Source organism: Osmia lignaria, chromosome 10, assembly GCF_051020975.1.
Source record: "Osmia lignaria lignaria isolate PbOS001 chromosome 10, iyOsmLign1, whole genome shotgun sequence".
Taxonomy (NCBI): Eukaryota; Metazoa; Arthropoda; class Insecta; order Hymenoptera; family Megachilidae; genus Osmia; species Osmia lignaria.
Window position 1 is genome coordinate 4,575,983 of NC_135041.1, and position 20,992 is coordinate 4,596,974.

The 20,992-nt window shown below is 37.9% G+C and overlaps 2 protein-coding genes across 16 annotated transcripts; both read right to left on the reverse strand.

The window, feature by feature from the left end:
* Nucleotides 1-766: 766 nt before the first annotated feature.
* Nucleotides 767-15,731, reverse strand: TpnT (troponin T, skeletal muscle). 14 transcript variants are annotated; one of them, XM_076690458.1, is made up of 15 exons: nt 15,589-15,731; nt 13,518-13,563; nt 12,250-12,276; nt 10,803-10,823; nt 7,760-7,777; nt 4,803-4,830; nt 4,522-4,626; nt 4,304-4,400; nt 4,139-4,175; nt 3,952-4,054; nt 3,656-3,874; nt 3,492-3,584; nt 3,329-3,409; nt 2,364-2,442; nt 767-1,767 (listed from the first exon to the last, which is right to left on the reverse strand). In XM_076690458.1, the coding sequence occupies exons 2-15, from the start codon at nt 13,541-13,543 to the stop codon at nt 1,484-1,486; spliced, it is 1,218 nt and encodes a 405-aa protein (XP_076546573.1). In that variant the 5' UTR covers nt 13,544-13,563; nt 15,589-15,731; the 3' UTR covers nt 767-1,483. The 14 variants fall into 14 exon arrangements, with proteins under 14 accessions (XP_076546573.1, XP_076546575.1, XP_076546574.1 ...); XM_076690460.1 differs by lacking the exon at nt 2,364-2,442 and adding an exon at nt 2,998-3,076; XM_076690459.1 differs by lacking the exon at nt 15,589-15,731 and adding an exon at nt 13,972-14,080.
* A 2,181-nt stretch (nt 15,732-17,912) lies between these two features.
* Nucleotides 17,913-20,924, reverse strand: LOC117611553 (U11/U12 small nuclear ribonucleoprotein 35 kDa protein). 2 transcript variants are annotated; one of them, XM_076690470.1, is made up of 5 exons: nt 19,413-19,448; nt 19,116-19,331; nt 18,837-19,050; nt 18,141-18,759; nt 17,913-18,051 (listed from the first exon to the last, which is right to left on the reverse strand). In XM_076690470.1, the coding sequence occupies exons 1-4, from the start codon at nt 19,431-19,433 to the stop codon at nt 18,653-18,655; spliced, it is 558 nt and encodes a 185-aa protein (XP_076546585.1). In that variant the 5' UTR covers nt 19,434-19,448; the 3' UTR covers nt 17,913-18,051; nt 18,141-18,652. The 2 variants fall into 2 exon arrangements, with proteins under 2 accessions (XP_076546585.1, XP_034195408.1); XM_034339517.2 differs by lacking the exons at nt 17,913-18,051; nt 19,413-19,448 and adding an exon at nt 19,485-20,924 and having other exon boundaries at nt 18,412-18,759.
* Between the last annotated feature and the right edge of the window lie 68 nt (nt 20,925-20,992).

The following is a 20,992-nucleotide window of genomic DNA, read 5'->3' on the forward strand; positions in this document are numbered from 1 at the left end:
CTAACCACACGAGGACACACACGTAACACATGGTAAGAGAAGGATAACCACACACACGAATATCTGAATTGACAGATCGTACCGATTCCGATTGCTACATAGATGTGGATTCCGTGACGGCCGCAATAAGACTGGCCTCCTCAAGTTCAAGCAGTGATAACAGATCGGAACTAAGCCGTACATTTACATTTGTATTTACATTTTGTAGGAGCACTATCTAAACCTGAAACTACTCGATGGAAACGAATTTAATTCTTATTTTTCATTCTATCGTTATTTGTTTATTAAATTGTTACTATATTTATTGTAAATTATTTTTGTATCGATTTAAATAAAGATTTTAGTTAATTATTATTGTGTTACGAGATACTAAAATTTACACGAGAATTATTAAATGCAAATTTCGGTGTTGTTTATTTTAAGGATAGTTTATTGGCATCGTTTCCACGATTTGAACCCGTTTATAAATTTTGGCTCGAATCCGAATAATCATAGGAATTACTAGACGCGAGAAGATAATAAATTATTCAATATACATACTTTGTATTTGCTATTAATTTAATCAGACGTTTATGTTTCTTTAATTGATAAACAAACGTGTTATACAGTCCATTAAAAATCGACATGATTTATTATAAATGAACCATTAATCTCGCGGTAAAAAACAAAGTAATCTAACATTTTTTAATCATTCAATTGAACTTTAAATTAGAGAAAGATTATCTTTTTCGTGTTACAGATTAAATAAACATTAAACACTCTGACAAATTCTTACAATATCCCACTTTATTGTTAATAAAATCGTCCAGAAGAGCGGAAGTAAGAAAATCAAACAAGATAATCGGTAAGTAGAGTTTCAATAACGAATAAAAACACCGTTAACGTCTTTACTTCGAAAACTGTTCTTTTGCAATCGGGTCCTCTTAATTTACAATCAAGATTAACATTTTATACACGTAACAAATCAAGGATTATCTCCTAGGGATAAAGATAGGTGGATTCCTCGCGAAATCTTATACGATAAACCGTTTTATTTTAATAATGTGTGTGCGTGTATTTTGTACAATATAATAATAATAATAATAATAATAATAATAATAATAGTAGTAGCAATAGAAGTAGTAGAGTAGTAGTAGTAGAAGTATTAATAGCAGTGGTTGAACAGCCGAGAAATGGTAACAGCTTGTTTTAACCAGCCGGAATGCTCGCCATTATAGATTTGCTTGTTCGCGGAGAAACCTTAAAGAGACACGGACATCCGGTTTCTTCTGCCCTTCGTAACCATTTCGATGTCGCGTAAAACTCGAAACGAACAGCCAACTATAACGACGAGATTCTGGTACAATGGCGAGCCATTGTTGGTCTCTACTGTCGCCACGACTATACATATATGTACGTTCGATGGTACGAAGGATGTTTCAAGATTGCTTGATGATCGATCGATTGAATCTGTGGTTAGGTGCCAATTTAACGGAAGTAGAATCTATTCTTCTTCTTCCTCTTCTTCTTCTTCTTCCTCCTCTTCCTCTTCCTCCTCCTCCTCTTCCTCCTCTTCTTCCTCTTCTTCACCCTCACCTTCGCCCTTCTTCTCACCTTCTTCCTCCTCCTCCTCCTCCTCTTCCTCCTCCTCTTCTTCTTCCTCATCGAATTGTGGCTCTTCAAGTTCTTCGTCTTCAGCCGCAGCCTTCACGTCTTCTTCGCCTTCCGGTGACTCGGGGTCTCCGGGTTTCTTGCCTGGCCTCTCGCCGAACCATTTCGGCAACTTCGCTGTTCGTGCAAAGAAAATCATTAACTGATGATACTTAAAATCAGGAATACAGAAATTTCTTTATCTATACGACGAACAACGAGGGTTTTCTAGAAAGTGATACAAATGGAAGAAGAAAATAATTTAAGAGAAAAATTCTGTAGTTTATGGTTTTAGACGTCCTCGAGGAAGAATAAAGAGAACGTATGGGGAGGCGCTTTCAATTTCGTAAAAACTCTTCTCCTCGCTTTTCGTCAGACAGGGCTCCTCGATACCGTTAAAATATACTTCTCCCTGGGACCGCTGCAGTTTGTCCTACTTTCAGGAGGAACATTCCGCCGCTGGTCGAGTTGCAAGACTCGTTTTTCGAGCAAATGCATACGATACGATACGGTGAAGCAATAAACTAGCGAAAAACAGAAGAGGAATGCTTTTTACGTTTGCATACCTCCGTAACGTTTCCGAACGGTTCAACGGCTGGCAGAAATATCAGGGATACTTGAAGAATTATTCGATCGATGTACACGTTCATTTCTGATCCTTTACATTGATTTTATATTTATGAGAACGATGGAAACGCTATGCATTTGCTCGTTAATGCTTCTAGAATACGTACTCTTTTGACGACCGAGGAATTGTTGCTTTTGTTGAGCCCATTGCTTCTCTATGATCTCCTTCTGCTGTTCGGTCAATCCCTGAAACATCAATGGACAAAATGGCATGCTAGGATACGTTGCAACACGGGGGCCACTCGACTTTCCTCGGGATTTTCTTTTATCGCCATACGAATCTTTCCATGGCGAGCAGAACTAATTAGAATGGGTTCTATATTATTCGATAATCTGTTGGAATCTCCTAAGGGGTTCAAATGGTTTTTAGATATTGGTATTGCGTTAGCTCTGTTCAGAATATTTCGTGATTTATGTCTGCTGGGCTGGGGGGGTTCGTAGTAAATCTTGCACAACTATTCGTGACCTTTGTTTTGTTGAGATGAATTACCAGGGAATAATGAACGTATCTCTATAAAGGTCAGGTTGTACGTGTGTGGGGTGAAACGAAATAACACGAGCATAACAACACTTTCTATGGTATCTGGCATTCTACGTCGATTATTTAGTAAATGGAGATTCAACACTAATTAGAAATCGTGATCATATCGATGGTGATGGGGGGTCGGGGGGCTCAGGGATCCAATCAACAACGCAAGCAACAGGGGTTCGTACACTAACAGACTGCTCGATAGGACTCACTTTTGGTGCGCTTCATGAACTGTTCTGATTTCTGTTTCCACAGTTTCTCGTTGATTTCCGCGAGAAGCGTGTCATAACCCTGCGATTCAATATACTTCACTGATTACCCCTTTCGTCTCCAAACATCATCTAACCAGCTAATCTATTTTTAACTAATCTACGTCATTTTTCAATAATTTTGAGTCCACCGTGGTACTTCTTTTTGGTTCTTCGATAACGTTCTCAAGGGGGGTAACTAACAAGGCCAGATTATTTGATCGGTGTTTCAGAGATCAGTCGAGTATTCGAAGAATCATCGACTGATCTCGAATGGGTAGAGAATCCTACTTACACCCTCGAACAGCTTCTTCTTATCGTCGTAAGACCTGGTATCCACACGGCGTTCGTATTTGGAGGCGACTTGGATCTTGGGCTAGAGAAAGAAAAATAATTGTATGGTACTTGAAGCAAATCTGTTGCATCAATTTCCATTACATTTTGTCGAGGACACTTACAGGGTATTTGCCGGTAAGGGCTTCAGGATCAAGACCCTTCTTCAAGGCCTTGTGCCTCAATTGTTGCTTCTGACGTTCCTTTAATTCTTTAAGCTACAAAGAAACAAGATGATTATTTCTGAAATATCGTATACGTTAAAGTTGAAATATCTGATAATGCTAACGTCATAGTCCTGGCGTTTCTGTCGCTCTTCAAGATCGTATTTCTCAGTTTCCAGCTTAACTATGGTGTCCCAGAGTTCGTTGGCTTTGGACCGGAGCTTTTCAATGGACAAACCATCGATTTCCAAGGGTTTGATACGAATGCTCAACGAGATTTTCTTCTCCTCCTCCAGTTGTTCTTTCGTCTTGTTGCGCTCTAGTTGCGCCGACGTAAGGTTACCCTATGGAAAAATTTAAAAAAATTCATTAACAATAGGAAAATGTATAGTTTATTCGATCTGTCGATGAAGATACACACTGCCAGATCTTTCCTGGTGATGGTAAAGTTGGGGCCCTTCTTGCTTTGATCCTTCATCGCCTGCATCATAGCCTGACGTTTCTTTTCCGATTCTTCCAGACGCCTGAACAAAGGAATTTATTCAATTTTCTATATATTTTATACACACGTATTATCCATTGTTTAAATAAAGAAGGAAAAAACGTACTTTCTTTTTTCTTCAATATCACGTTGTTTCTTCTCCTCTGAAAATTTAAAAGAGCGTCAGTATATGCCTTGAAAAGAAACATTTTCACCGTAGGAAACAGAAATTAAATTTAAATTCTAAATAGGAGGATAACGTCGGAACAAAAAGGAAGTGGAATAAACTAACCGATTTCACGTTGGCGACGTTCCTCCTCTTCCTTCTTTTTCTGAGCCAATCTCTTCTCCTCGTCCGCGCGGGTGATCTTGCGCTTCGCTTGCTTCTCCTGCAAACGACAAGTAACAGGACAATGGAGAATACATGGAAACGTAAGGAGGAAGAGCCTGGATCTATGCATGAGATGTATAACAAAAGAAATCCTATGCTTTATAGGATACGATACGAACCTTCAATCTCTTCAGTTCCTCCTCCTCCTTGGCTCTTTGCTTTCGCCATTCTGCAATGTATTCCTTCAGCTGTTCGTCTAGGTCGCTTCTCTTCTGTTCCTGCCTCTGTGTACCACCGGCAACGATAAAATGTAAAATACTCGTCCCTACTAAATCTTCTGGATATATGATATACTGTGCCTGTGTTCGATCACTAGACTACGAATTTTTCTCTAGGTCTCATTTAATTCTTTAGCACAAACATATCCATAGTCTAGCGATCGTAGAGAATTTATTCTCACCTTCATAAACTCGGGATTCTCAGACTCCCTGATGCAGGCCGGAACGAAAACAAAAGTAATTCTCTTTAGTTCCTGTCGCTTGTCCTCTGTGAGAGATCTCGCAAGATCTCTTCCAGGATCTTCGTACATCGCCACTCTCACGTTCCACTTTTCAATTATTTATTACACCTCATCCATTCTCTCTCGTGGCGAATAAATTCTCGACTGTTTTGCTTTATGCTTTATGCTTCTTTTAGTTTGCTCTCATCGCACGCGAACAGCCAGATATACAGACAGACACGCGCATACGCAAACAGACAGACGGACGGACGGACAGAACAGAAAATGTAGAAAGCTTTTGGAGAGAAGATTAGGCGCATGATGTGAGATCAAAGGCAAAAGTATTCCTTCTGGAGATGGGAAAAATGATATCGACGCGTTGAGTGCCATGGAAATTAAAAAATAATTTTACTTTTCATGGATCTATTCAACGTGTCGATACATAATTGAAGAAGATACAGTAATTAGAATAGATTTCAGATATTTGGAGGCGCTTCAAAATCAAAGATATTCTCGAATATGAAGGCGCGGTAAACGTGGATGGTATCGGGTTACATCATGTGGATCGGATCCAGGATAACTTTAAAATGAGGGAAGGATCTCTAATTTTAAAGATGATTCCGTGCTATTGGAAAATAGACGGATCGGGTAGATAGAAGGTTGAACAACTTGTTTAGTGTTTAGCTGGAAAAATAGTTTGGAAGCCGTTCGAGAACAAGCGATTAAGCATTTTTACAAAAGCGATTCAGCAGGTCCGAAGAGAAAATTTCATTGATTCGAACAGCGTACAACGAGAACAAGAATATTCAATATATAGATGAAAAATTGAAACAATCTACAAACTAAACTTTATTTATTAAGAATGAATAAATTTTAAATTACTAATTCTTTCAAGGTTTAAACGGAGTGATATTCAATGATTAATTAAGAGTAAACTCGAGGTACATCATTATTCTGGTAATGATCTTTAGACTAAAGGAGTCCGATTCCTTTGGCAACGTAACAAAGACGATGATAAAGGATAATTGGGACAGAACTGGAGATCTACCACTCACTCTTCTTCTCGTCAGACATTTTCTTCTTCTTTCCCCACTCAAAATGCAAGCGAACGCACAGTCGCCGTCGTTATCAGTTTCATCGCTGTCGCCATTCATTATTATCAATTATTAACACCGTGAGAAAATAAGCCACAGTCGAAAGCCAAGATGCTGGCCAATATACATGAAAAAGAAAAAAAAAAAAGAGAAAACGAGCTAATCGACGATCTGTCCATCATCGTTTTTATCTGGTCACTGAATCTTCGAATTGTATCTCTTTTAAATCGTTCGAACAATTAAAATAACCAAATTTAAATACGCGTTTATTGCCAATGATCTTTGCAACAAAAGTATCCGTCAGAAATTTGAGAATGAAGCCGACCGAGTGGGCCGGTTTCCAATATTCGTTCTTCAACAATTTCGTCTACAACTCGTTGCAATATCGTAAACAAGGTTTAACAACGTTGGCAAGGTAATGGTTGGCAGGTGTACAACTATATTATGAAACAATCCCATGAATTATGCGATACCGAGACACCTGGCCAGCCTGCTAATCTGACTGGATGAAAATTCAGTGACCCTTTCGAATAACGCGTTTCTGCGACAATTGCTGCGGGTCGATTGATTATGGCGCAAGATCAACATAATTAAACAGTATGTAACAGATAAGGGGGGCTGACAGGGGGGAGTGAGAGCACCAAGTGGTAAGAAACAGAACAAAAGAAACAAAAAAAGGATAAACGAGTCCCGTACACGTAGGATACAAAAAAAAAAAAAGAAACACGACACCAAGTTGGTACAGTTGGTTTGAACAGTGAGATCAACGAAAAACTGATCGAAAACTTGACAGATCAACACGTATGTATGTATACACATGGGTGTACGTGTTTGGACAGACGAAATTATGTACAGAGCCGTTAATTGGTGATTAATCAGATATAGAAAAAAGGGGGGAAAACATGAGACAGAGACAGAGATAGAGACAGAAAAGAGAAACATGAGCTTTGGGGTGAATTGGGTGTTGAGCTTCGAGCACTGATCACCAATTATTAGATTCTTCTTCTTGACGGGATCGAGACTTTTTTTAATTACACATATAAGTTGCAACACGAATTACAGGGTATCCTATATAACATTAGGAGCGATTTTAAGGAAACAAATAATAAACGAAAAAGGAATTTCAATATACATAAAAGTTTTTTAAAGGAGGGTACTGAACACATGACGTGCACCTTCTTCATTAATTTTCCTTCCTCGAATATTCAACTTTTTTAACTTCCCTTTCGTCTATAAACTACGAATAATTATCATCCTGAATCCATCGAATGATCTTGTCTGCTAATTGCATCAGTTTTGTGAACATTAGTACATTTGAAACGAACACCACAGCTACGGTGTAAGAATAAACCGCATTACGTTATCGTACACATATTTATGAAACATTTGGCAATGATCCAGCCGACGCAAGTTATATTAGTTGGCCGCGCCTCTTACGCAACCCTTATGCATAATACGGTCAAAAGCCTTAAAACTTTTCGTCTAAACAACCTTGTGTTGTTCGTAAATATTCGCGTGATCGTGCATAGGTGCATTTAATCGCTTGCATCACGTTACACGGTCAAGAACCTCGAACCAAGTGTACGACTACCTGATGAAACACCCTCTCAAAAGTATCAAAAATAATGTTCGTATTTCTGTAAACTGTGGAAGTTGGTATGCTGCGAGGATAAAAATAATAATCTTGGATTATAGCGATCGGCAGTCTCGTTCCCGCCAAAAGTTCGAAAATAAGCGCGGACTTGAAGGGCGGTGGGTGTGTGAGAGCGGCCGTAGAACAAAGAAAAAAGTATTATTGACGTGTAAACTCGAGATTCAACTTACTTTTGGGACGCCCTACCCCTACAAAAAAAGAAAGGAAAGGTACATTAATAACAATCGAATTTGTTCGATTTCTTTTTTACACGGGACTGACGGAAAGCCGCGTTTTAAAGTACGAATTACTTTTTCGGCTTAATTCTGTTCGTATTTCGATCAAGCCCTGATCCTCGATCAGGGTGAAACAGCGTCATTCAAAAATCGACGACAGTCTGCCGCGTTCGATCCACTTTTATCCATTCTCTTACGACTCTTTTTTACGACATGTTATCGAGCATTGTGCGAGGAATGCGAGCCATTTTCAATGGCTTCATTTTCTTTTCCTTTTCTTTTTTTTTTTTTTTTTTTTAACGATGACATAAAAGAGGAGAACAGGCAGCCTATCGTCTGTTTCGTATGGGAGGGTCTTGTCATGCCTACGTAAGTACATAGCTTTTTGTGAAACCTTTCCCAGCTCGAGCTTTCGAAATGCGAGAACGACAATTATGCGACAAAGATAATAATGCGTGGAAATATAGAGACAGTTAGGTATGGTTCTGGATACAACGAGCCATTTTCCAACGGTTCGATTTGTGATTGAAAAGTGAAACTATGAAAAAGTTCTTTCTTTTATATAATCATGAGATAAAAAGTGAATAAATTATAAAATGCTCGTATCAGAAAATAAGTATCTAATTTTTAAAAAATGACTCAAAGCAGGTTTCACCATTCATTCACGATTATCTTGAATCCGAAACGAGCAAAATTCACGCAGACCAGAGAACCTGACGCGTATTATACGTGGACGTGTATCAGACAGGACAAGGTGGCGGCGATAGACGTACTTGTTCAACCATCGACACAACAACAGCGACACAGCATTAAAAAGGCAATACGATGAAGACAGCGGACGGACCAACAGTGAAAAATAACGTGAAAAAAGTACAAAAAAGAGTACGCGTGAATGCACACGTACGATAACAAAATTAGTCGTTGTCGTTTCCTCGCGTTATTTGCCGATTCGCTTGTACTCAAGCGACATCGTTGATAACACCATCGGAATGGCGAGAAAAAATTGAAAATCCAAAAAAAGAAAAAAAAAGAAAAACTATGACGCATATAAAAAGACTCAGAAGCAAAATACAGTAAAATCTGTCTAGAATAATTGCAATTGAAGGCTGCTTACTAAATATAAAAATTCCAATTACGATTCGATGACATAAAAAGTATCGCAAAATAGCACTTACGCCACATCGATCTAACGCTTAAAGCTTATTGAAAACGACTATGCAAACTATTCATTAATAGTTTTAATAGAAAACGGCTGGTTGTCAGTTAAAGCGAACAATGCGACAAAATAAAATATTATTTTTAACGAAGTTACAGCTATTGAAAATATCGTAAATAAATCGAGAATTCGGAATGACACTATCGTTCATAAATCAATCAAAGATGAAATTTATTCTTTATGAGAAAATGGTTCTCCGGCATAAACAGATTTCACTGTATTTCATGGGGGGAATAAAAAATAGGGTTCTCGGTACATGTGCCAGTAAATACGAACAATAATTTTAAAGGCAAGAGAAGAAAAAAAAAAAAAATAAAGAACAGCAGAGTGGAATAGGTGATTTTTTATCGTCGCCACGTCAAGGCAACGAATATCGGATTACTTTGCCGTTTAACTCGAAAATTCCATCTGTACGAAGAAAGAAAACGACTCGCGCGAATTTTTCCCTGTGAAATTGGAAAGCTTCGAAGGTACAGAAATAGGGGCGAAAACGGTACGATTGAAAAAGAAAAAAAGATCGTAAAAAAAACGAAGCGGATCGGTTTACAAAACGTGAATTTTTAAATGTCTTTTTCGTGTGCGATAAAAAGAAAAAGAAAAAGAAAATCCGAATCGTTTCAAGAGACGATGAAAATTTGTCGCGGAATAAAAATCAGCCTCTTCTTGAGACGTTTATGTATATGTACAATCTTTCAAAGAAAGGGAAAAAAAAGAAGAATGAAAGAGAAATACGTGACTCGTACAAGAACGCCTCGTTGTTGACAAGTCTAAAGTAGATGGAAAAAAAAATGTAGAATAAAGAGAAGATGGCAAGATTCGCAATAGAGAAAGTGTTTTGTACAGAATACAGTAGAGCTCCATTTATCTGAACCCTGTTTTACACGAACGAAACTTAGCGAATACTCGATCAACCCTTTCGCTACTAAAACGCAAAGCGTTTATGTTCAGCAGGCATGCAATGGAAATTTTCTATAACGATTAGAAACAACAACATCTACGCTAAAAGATTCCTCGTTGCAAATCAGATTTTATAAAGAAAATTATTTTATTTACGTTCGGATATTAAGTTAGATAATTCAACCCTTCTGATCCGACACTTTTATAGAGAGCATAGTTATTTATTTTGCTTCCAGATTTAAATTTCACAAAATTTCTAGTGTCAGATCGGAAGGGTTAATGTATAAACGTTTCCGGCAGAGGCAATTGTAACGAAAGGGTTAATTAAATTAACTGCAGAGCTCTTATTATTTAAATTATTACTTGAAATTTATGCGAAATGATGAAATTTTAATTTTGTATTCACTTATACGAACGTGACCTCCTATTAACCCTTTCAGTGAGTTATTTTTTATTACAATCAAAGGTGTAATTTAATAATTGCATCGACGCGTCTACAGCGTTTGAACTATTTCAATTTATGGACGTGTAAACACGTTCATAACACTCAAAGGGTTAATTCGTTCAAGAGATCCCGAACGACCCAGTTATTTGAACCGTATTGTCCTCCGATTACGTTCATATAAATGAAGTTTTACTGTAGAAGAGAAAAAAAAAGGTCACATTGCGCGAACAGAAACAGCAAAGACGAACAGATAATAATATTGATCATCGAGAACAAAACAACGACAACAGTTAGACGATTAACAGAGAAATAAGAAAGATAGAGAGACAGTAGGCAGAGAAAGAAAAAGAGAAAAAAAAAACAGACAAGAAATGAACATTGCTAACAGCAGCTTTGCCCGTACATGGTAGGCGAATTTACAGTTTTGTCTGAAAACTTACTCGATCTTCCTCTCCGGCTGCCTTTGATTTTTCGAGTTTTCGATTCGCGCCGCGTTGGTCGTTCGGTCGATGGTGATTGGTGGTTTGATTGGTTGGTTGGTTGGTTGGTTTTTTTGTGTATTGTATGTGGAGATTCAGGCGAAGGGAGAGATAGATATAGACAGATTGAAAAAAAGAGAGAAACGAAGATCATAAACCAAAGTCAGAGATAATTTCAGATTATACAGTTTGATTCTAAATGCAAAAATGTTGATCGGATACCGATCATTATTCTTTCCCGTCCTCTCTTTCGTTATGAATCTTTGAGAAATGTTACCGTTAACTATTATCATTGTAAATAAAAAAAAAGGATTTAATTAGCATTATTTTCCTTTAGTTGGTAATTAAATGCTAGCATAAAACATTTCTCATTGATTCGTTTCACTTTGAACGATTCAATAATTTTCATCCTTCGTTCAATACAGATTGATTGAAAAAGTATCGAAGAAAATTATTGAATCGTATTTGTGCAAACAAATGACACCTTGAAGAATTCGTGGTAACGTCGTAAGTGGTAGTTGTTCGTGTATCGTCGTTCGAAAATCATCGAATTAATATGTAATTAGGTGTTCACAGTTAGAACGCCATTCGTCTGCTCTATTTTCGTAAGGGAAGCACGACTGTTCTAATTTTAACGACAGTTCGAGAGAGATCGCTCTAACAGGCTGAATGTAATTCCTTGGAACTGCTATTACTTTTCATTACAGACGCGAGTGATGTTATTAAATCAAAATTTGGAACGGAAAATGATTTTAACACGTGTTTGAAATGAAAAATTGGTTTCTGTCTTTTGCCAGTACCTGAGGTAAGATGGCAATGACAAACATTAGTATTTTCGTAAAAAGTATACATTATCTTTGTCATTTGCAAAATTCTAACTTGGTCTAAATGAAAACAAGCAAAATTGCATAAATTGAAAAAATACAGATCAAAAGAAAATTAACCCATGTTAGAAAATAATCAAACTTTAATTCAAAATTAAAATGGAATTTAAAAAATGCATAATGGTGTTTGAAAATAAATTTTCAAAGAGGAAAGAAGAAAAAAATGAAACAGCAAAGAGCGATCTCTCCGCGAAGTCTGAAACAAAACTAAAGAGAAATGACATCCTAATTTGTAGAAGAGAGACGACGGTCATCAAAGAGCAAAAATTAACCACCGGTGGCGAGAAACGCTAGACCAAACTGCTAAGAGCTAATTGTCAGCTCGAAAGGAGCCTATGTCTATAATCGAGATAAGAAAACGAGAATTATAGTCCGCGATGATTCTGCCCATTGGTGGCAGACACCTATACGCAGACACGCCTCTGGAACTTACTTCCTGAAATGAGAAAACGAAAAAAACGTGGACGTTAGAAATGTTTTAGGAACGATCACGAAGGATTTAAGGAATTACCAGCAACACTTACGTTTCCTCGACCACCTCCTCCTCGCTGCTGTAAAAGAGAAAATGGAAAACGAATTTTGTTAGTGAAGGTGCACAGGTATACGTGTGGGGCTTCGAACGAACAAAAAAAAAAAAAACGAAAACAAAAAAATCAGGGTTGGGGGGGGGGGGGGGGGGGGTGCACAGTGCATTTTCGGAGGGCTTGTGTTCGATTGCACGTTGAAAATGTTTATAAAATTAATCATTTATTCGTATTTTCTAATATTTATAATTGAGAAAACAGAGAGATTGTAAAAAATAAAAAAGTTAAGAAACATTCAATTTGTCAAGACATTTTTGGACCGTGTCTGTTCCTGTCACTGAATATAGATCAAAGTCGATCCGACCGAATGATTCATCAGTGATAAATACCGTGTTAGCACCTCTACGTTTAATGTTTCCTCGTGTTAAAAATAGACGAAAACTTTGCTTGCATTGACCACAATTTCTTCTACTTTGAAGACTGACAAGTTGATTGCAATAGATACAGACGTGCCTAGTACGGCATAAGATAATAGTCTAGATTTTAGTACTAAACACAGAAATATTTTATTAACATTTTTAACGAGCAATGCATCAGGGATTCGTGCGATTACACTTTACAAATACGATTGATTCAACACAAAAACACGTGGGTGCGAAAAGGGACAGCGGGGCTGTGGTTTACTTTCACAACAAGTTTAAGAGGGTTGTGGGGTATGAACATACCATGAACATCGGTTACATTTAAACAACGTGTTGGGGTACCATAAATCACGATGATTTTTCAATCTTACGTGAAGGTAATTCGTTTTCTTGAATATTGTTCATAATTTGACAACGCGGTTATCCTCGACTTATGCGGCAACCTGATAAATGACTAGAAATCGGCTACAGTGGCTAGAAGTAACTAGACAACGTGATCTATCGACGAACTATCATTTCTACGATATTTCCTGATAGGCTATCGTACTGTCTCTTATTTGTTACGCTTTGCTGAAATATCCTCGACATTTCCTGCCATTCGAACGTTTTACAAGTTCCATTTCACGAAAATGTGGATGCCCATTTTTCACGTATCCTTCGGTACACGTGCATTTCTCTTACGTAACGTTCAATTTACAATCGTCTTGACCATCGACGAAAAATTTCACGAAAGAATGAACGACCCTTCTGTCCAAGATTAATGTCGCAATTGCAGAATGGCAGAGAACGTCGAGAGGTAAAATTCAATTCTTTTGGTAGTTTCTCATAACCGGTTTCAATACTTACGAGTATTGCTCCTCGTCGTCAGACATGTTTGCGGGTGGTTAGGGTGCTGGAACACGCAAACAAACCACCGATTAACACAATGCCTCGGATTGTTCCTTGGATCGTTACGCGTCACGGTGCATCGTTGTTTATGCAGTTTCTAATCACAATCTCACACCGATGACGATCAAAGGAATCTACGATCGAGTCGTACAAAATTTTCTCACCAAAGATTATCGTTTACAAATTTTCTCGAGTGTTTCAAGAAAAAAAGAAAAAAGAAATGTAAAAAGCAACAAAGATCTGAGAGTAAAGCGATTCGATCGTTCTTTTCGCTGGTCCACCGTCGAACGTGGCGCACTTCTCACAGAAAATTCTTAATAAACAAACAAGAAACAGATAGAGAGAGAGAGAGACAGAGAGTGCAAATTGATAAGGGAGAGACGAAGGGTGTTTTGTCGAGCATAAATCAAACCTTGCAGGCGCGAGAAAGAAGAAGCTAGAAAAGAAAGGAAGTCGAAGGGGCAGACGATGCACTGGTGCAAAGGTAATCTGATATTCTGAGACGAGAAAGAGAGTACCAGTTTGCTAACCCTGGCCGCAAGCTCAACGTAGCAAGCTCTATAAGGAGCCATCCCCTTCTCTTTCTCGTCGCTCTAATTTTAGAAAAGCGACTCTCTCTCTCTCTCTCTCTTCTTTACTCCATCATTCGTTTATCCTATCTCTCTTTCTCTTTTTCTCCTTCACCTCCCCCGCTCTCTATGGAAGTTCCTCCATCCTCTTCTTCATCTCGTCTTCGTTGCCGTTGTCGTCATCGAGCTTTCTTAGCGTTTCCTATCCCCATCAAGGAAGCTAGCTTCCATTTTGGATAACAATTTTATCGAAAACAAAAATCCATCGCGTCTTGCCGCGAGTTAGCTCGTTTCCCAGCGTCAAATTTTCCACCGTTGATTCAGACATTGATCGATCATTGTTAGCGTCAAGAAGCTGAAGGTAGCCGAAGCGATTTTAAGGGATGCTCCTGAGAGATGTTAATTTCCCAAATTGCCACTCTCGATGGCTGGCATTAACGTGGCACCGTTCCTACGCCCAAGGTGCATTACACGCTGCGTGGGAGTGGATACAATATTACATAATTACAGACGTCACGCTTGGACATCTTGAAACAGGATATTCGACGTACATTTATAGACAGTGAGTTATCACGGCGCCGACACGATTCGTTTCTATATCCGTGCTCTTTCACCCCGCCATATTTGGAAAACAGAGATTACTTCGTTCAATTAATTAATGAAAATGAAAAAAATGAAACGATTTAGAAAAAGAATTTTCAGAGAGAAATTTCCATCATACTTCCGCGATATTGGGAAGAAGATATATCTTACGGATTCACCCTCTTCGCTCGTCAAGTGCATCTTATCAAAAACGATCTCATCAATTTCCGAAACGATTGATACGCCACATCATTGTAGTTGTCCCAGGAAGCGGAAGCGCACCAAAAGAAAGACGATCGAAGAGGAGATAAAACACTACCGATAGTATCGACAAGTTTGACTACACGTTGTTTAAGTATCCTCCGGAAATTGATCCGATCCTTATCACGTTCCCTTCGATTTTCTTTAAATCCCACCGGTCGACGATGTGATGTGTCTGATTTTCAAACGTTTCAGTAGATAAGGTCGTGGCATAGTCAGACGCCGCGGGCGCGGAGCTCTTCCAGCTCTCCCTCTTTCTTGTACACTTCCTCTGGCCATCAGTATAGATTCATCCTTCGGAGTGTTTAAAATTTGATCATCGAAACACTTCAGGTTGATCTTACACCTTGGTATCCTTAATTTTTTCACACTTTTCTTCTGTTCGTGAGATAGGAAACGGCAACGAAGACGAGCAAAAGCAGACGATGCACCAACGAACAATTGAAGGCTTATAATCGTAGCTCACTAATTGCGAACCGTGCAAAACACCAAGTGGCTCGATAAGGTATCACTAAATCGTTCGGTTAACGTAATAAAAAAAAAATAAAACCAACAACAACAGCAATAACGGTATGCCATAAATTTGATGTACACAATTGAAATATAGTGAAACTTACACTCGACCGGTGTGAATGTGTAGCAATGTGTGTCGTGGATGGTGTGACGTGTGGATTGGGTGGGAGAGTGTATATGTGTGGTATGAGGGTTCGCCTCGGGGCACCAGCCGAGAAACAGAGATGCTTCCAATAGGCACGCACAAAAGAGCTTTTGCTGGTGGAATGTGGAGTCCGCGACAGCTCGAGCGGCTCTGAAGTCCTGCTAACAGAGTCTGGACAGCAGCAAGACTCTTCAACGATGCCTACTACTTCGGCTCCGCTGCTGACTCGATCGCTCCCTTTCGTTTTTCGCTATTAATAGAAAGCAGATCCAACACGTCCGTGGGGCTCGAGCGTGATACGATCCTGGCACGCTACTATTTTCGTCCCTTCTTAGATACCGCGATGCTGATCGCTCGTTCCCTTTCCCGTGGTCCCCCTTTTTCACGCCTGTTTCGCCCCCGCATTGCTAACTGTCTCTCTGCCACGAATCATCGATGAGACCGAGAGTTTGGGAAGGGAGAAGCGAATTTTGAATAACTTGATTAGGAGTTTGGCCAGACTGAACGAGAACCATTGTCATTCCCCTATAATTTCTTGATATCTCGATTTTCTTTCTTCCACTCTTCTGATTAAATCCTGAGGCTTTTATCGAGAAGGAGCTACGAAAAATAAAGAATTTTTACGTGTACAGAGGATTATGTAACTTTACCTGTGAAAATAAATCAAAGATGGCTTTCTTAACAAACGTTGAACAATTTTTAGCACTGTTTTAAATTCACCAAGTAAATTTCCTCGTTCAATGATAAGAGTCCTAATTCGCCAAGTCTCGAGTACGAGCGTAATTCTAGGTATTTAAAAATAGCAGTTTATTCGAACGTGTAGCAGAACCGCTCGCGAACCTTTTCACGTTTTGCTTTTTACTTCCGTTCGAGTGCACATTTGCCAGCGGCACGAAAAGAAGAAAATGGAAGTGCATGTTTAATGGCCGAAAGAGGGAAAAATCTCGTGTTCGCAATTGTGGTCACGCTAAGAGACGAGAGTCGAATTAAAAAAAGACTCCTTTGCGAATGCCATTCGACAGAGCTATTTATTCTGGAACTCGAAAATGTTCTGGTAAAAGCTTCGTGAAATATTTCTCTGTCTTATCTCTGATAAGAGCTCTGATCTCTCAAGTACATTGCCAGGATAATATTGCGAATGCATCGTAGACTCGAAATAAAAATCTTAAGTAAAAATATGAAAAATAATTAATTTAGTGTTGTTCAAGCTGGAACATTATTCATAGAGAAAAATAAAGATAAAGGCACTAAATAAATTCTTCGATTGAATAAGTTATTTCTGACGCTGATATAGCTACATTATATCTGTCCGGTAAGTATTTCGTATTTAAGCTTGCCAACAAAAAGTATAATAGTCATTCGTCTATGTCTACGCAGAGACACCACTAAATATATTCATCCTCCAGCAATGAAAACAAGAAAGTTTACAACAAAACGGAGGAAGCTAGCTTCACTCTCACCCCTTACATGCTTCAACATGAATTTAATATACAAAAAAATTACTTTCATAATTAGGAATGAAATTAATAAAGAAAGAACGAAGTCGAAGGAAATGAAGTTTCAAACGATTCTAAACAAGAAAATTCCTCGGACATGGTAAACTAGCAAATCTCAGTGCGAGCTTCCTCTCAGAGCTGTGTCCGTGAATAAAAAAAGCACGAGGAGACGACGTTGTGATGTGAAAACGGGAGCAGCGTCCGTGCCGACGAAATAGGAGCTGCGATAAACGAATGTGGGTTGGCCCTCTGAGACCTTGGCTAAGCCGGTGGAGGCAGAGACGTCGAAGAAGGAGGCTACCTTATCAGAGCCAGCCTGGAGGCTCAAAAACTTCGGCCCGCGTGGACGACGTCGAACCACGAGGCGGCTCCATATATGGAGGGGGCCAAGCGAGAGAGAGAGGGCGCCGCGACGCCCGGGTATAAAGTTCCACGACGCTGACGACGTCGCTTCACATCACGCCAGAAAGCTCTTCTCCTTGGCTTGCTTGCTTTCCTGTAATCATAGATTAATTAACGTCTATTGACACTGAATCGATGCTCTAATTTGAGGATCATCAAAATTTTGTTTATTCAACTTTGATCAGTCGATTCCAATCAATTTTCAAGTTCAGTAATTTTATATATGGGATGAAAATGAATTTTAATTTGATGCGGCAGGAGAATTTAGTCCGTTGCGATGTTCCTCTATATGCACATGTAGAGCTATTAACCGAGCAAAAGTCATTAACTCGTGATGCGTTAATTATTCTCTGATAAAACTAACTGCATAGTTAATTGAATTCTGAATCTGCCTGTCCCAAAGTGGTTTGGCGCTAACGAATTTTTCCCCATTCAATTAAACTGGATTATAGATTATGAACACACGAGATTGCGTTTCACATATTAAAATAATCGCTCCTGAACAATCATCCCCAGTGATGAAACTGAAAATAAATTAAATTTCTAATTGAACACTATTTTAACCGAAATATTATTACATTCTAAATGAAGTTAAAATTACTTTGATAGTTACCTATTTTTAAAACTCGCCTGTTTTATCATTTTCGAGGGAAAATACGGGAAAATAACGAGGTGATTCTGACATTAGCCAGAATTTATAGGATGCTAGAAAAAAAATAAAGTTTTCCGAATGACATCACAGAAACAGTTTAGGGGCACGGTTATTAAAAGAATCCAAACATATTGCAGGTCCAATAAAAGAAGCAAGATTTACGATTTTATTTTAGAATATATTTTTTTATATATGAATGAAAATGTATGAAACGAATCTTTTTAACAATTCCTTCTCGTGTAACATTTGTTCGAATGAAAAATAGGATTTCAACAGTAATAATAGTCGTAATATTTCAGAGTTGTTCCTAATGGGTTTAAATGAAGTATTTATATTGGATCAAAATCAAGATCAAAACAGTTTACGGACACATCTTTCAAATACAAGTGTAACAATATAGCTTTACATTACAAAATTCTAAACACCTGTTGTATTAATAATTTAATCTATCACTGTATAAAATTAAAACTATGTTAATTATGGGGTCTTATGATATTAGGTACAATTGGCTTTTTGAAAGGTCTATCTCTCCCACCAAACCTAAGCTGCCCTGATTCTTTTTTGCCACCAAAACCACCACCTGAAACATTATAACAAATTATATCAATGGGTGCACAATATACAAAGCTGTAACCATCTAAGGATTTAGTTGCTTACCAAGTCTCCTAGGTTTCCAACCTTTCATTGTACGATCACATTCATAATCAACAAAAATTTTGTGACCTTTCAGCATAGCATCAGCGCTACGTCTAATTGCCCTTCTGGCTTCATCCTCTGTTCTCATTTCCACAAATCCATAACCTTGAGATAAGCCAGTTACGATATCAACTATAACTTTGGCTGATATAACATCTCCATACCTACAGAAGAACTAAATTCATGAATGTTTGAGTTGCACATTGTTCTATTAAAGTAACCAAGACAATAACGCTATACCTCCTTTAAATCGTGTCTGGTAACTTTTGGTCCAAATCTAGCCACAAATAATGTTCTTTCTGGTTTTGATTTCAATCCACGAGGTGGTTCATAATGTGCTTCCATTGCATGGCTAATAGCTTTATCATGTGGCTCTGTATCTGTGCCATCAATACTCCCAGCTTTCAAAGGATCATATTCTTTGGCATAGGGACTCCAATTCTGCCAAGCATCAGTCTGAAACATGAACACAGCAATTCAGAACATATAACCTCAGTACCTATAAATAAGACTATGGTTTAATAAACTGTATTTTACAATAAGAATACTACTTGTCATTCAAATTTAAGAAATAATTAATGTTGTTTTGATTACAAGAGGTTAACTCACCATCTTTGTAAAAATAAATTACAATCTATACTGACAAATGATTGCTACCAAATTATGAAAGAGAGTATTGTTGATCTTTCTACTTTTAACTATTAACTATATTCAATTGCCAATTTGAATAAATAAGATAATATTACAACAACAACGTTTGATATATGTTGATATACGATCACAATTATAAACAATCGAATCTAAATTGACTTCGATTCGCATGATGCTGCCACCTACAGAGAATAATAGGAAACAAATTTGAAAAGTTAAACGAATGATCAATCTCCAATTTCCCACGAAAGATAATGCATTTTCCATAAAGAAAGGTATATTAAACAGGATGGAAATACAATAGATTACTTTAATTAAAATACCTTTTACATTTATTTAAATAGGTATTATAAAAGAGCTAATCGTATACAGTGTTACTTGATTTTCAAAGGAGATCACGTCAGGAAATTTGCGTCTACATCTACGATAATACACGACATTTGCAAACAACTACCTAATCAGATTATTCATTATTTCCACTCTATCATAGTTATTAGTAGCAATCTACTTAAGATTCTTTGGTAAACCAATGAAAGATAATTTTGTTGTTTTTTTTTTTTTTTTTTTTTTTTTAATTAGGAATTGCTGGGTGTTGTCAAGTGATCCCATGCCCTTGTTCCTGTACGACAAAGAAAGATCAACCGCGACGATTGGGAACAGTAGACGACGTCAGACAACAGGTGGATCTACATCTATTAATATAATAGGACATCGCGCGGCTTCGTGTTGTGCATGACACTGTAGAAGACTTTATTTAAAGGCACGACTGGTGCGTTACATGCTCGAATTTACATAATACGAATTCCTATCATGCGGGAGACTCGTAAATTTACAATACGCGATCCCGCTTCAGGAATTTCGACTTTGAACGTGCGTATATCACCACGTTGGCGTCAATGTCGACCTTTTACTATTTATTAAGCACCACAACATAATCGAAATTGCGAAAAGACGAATGTACCATCTTCGCGCACTGCCATGCAATTAACTAATGTAGATAGAACGTTAATACAAATAAATGATTGTAAATGTAGATCAGTACCGTTCTATCTTAAATTATATGTTCGTTACGAAATAGAATTTCACTCGGAACTACTCTAAATAGCAAAAACCAAAATAGCCTTTGGAATTGTTTTATCCATTTATCAATTTTTATAATACTGTCACATGAAATTGATCGCGCAAAGTGTATACATGTGTATACATTGAAAAAAAAAAAAAAAAATTCACAAGCTTCTACGTTACACATACACGAATGTTTCGAAAAAGAGTAGTACTTGAAGCTGTTACCGTAGACCAAACATCTCGTCGAAAAAGATTGTCAGAATATTTTTGTCTATTTTTCATGGTCGACAAACGTCTAGCCTAAGCGTTCTGAGAATAAGATGTCAAGCTACTCGAAATCTAAATGGGCACCCATTCGTTTTAACGCCAATATGGTATTGACCGCTTTGATCCATCTCTTC

Coding starts and splice junctions, on each gene's coding strand:
- TpnT (XM_076690458.1), bottom strand. CDS start 13,543: ATGTCTGACGACGAGGAGCAATACTC. Junction 12,277..13,517: donor GACGACGAGGAGCAATACTC/GTAAGTATTGAA, acceptor TCTCTTTTACAG/CAGCGAGGAGGAGGTGGTCG. Junction 4,055..4,138: donor GATATTGAAGAAAAAAGAAA/GTACGTTTTTTC, acceptor TCCTTTGTTCAG/GCGTCTGGAAGAATCGGAAA.
- LOC117611553 (XM_076690470.1), bottom strand. CDS start 19,433: ATGACAAGTAGTATTCTTATT. Junction 19,051..19,115: donor CCAGACACGATTTAAAGGAG/GTATAGCGTTAT, acceptor TCATGAATTTAG/TTCTTCTGTAGGTATGGAGA. Junction 18,760..18,836: donor TTGGAAACCTAGGAGACTTG/GTAAGCAACTAA, acceptor ATAATGTTTCAG/GTGGTGGTTTTGGTGGCAAA.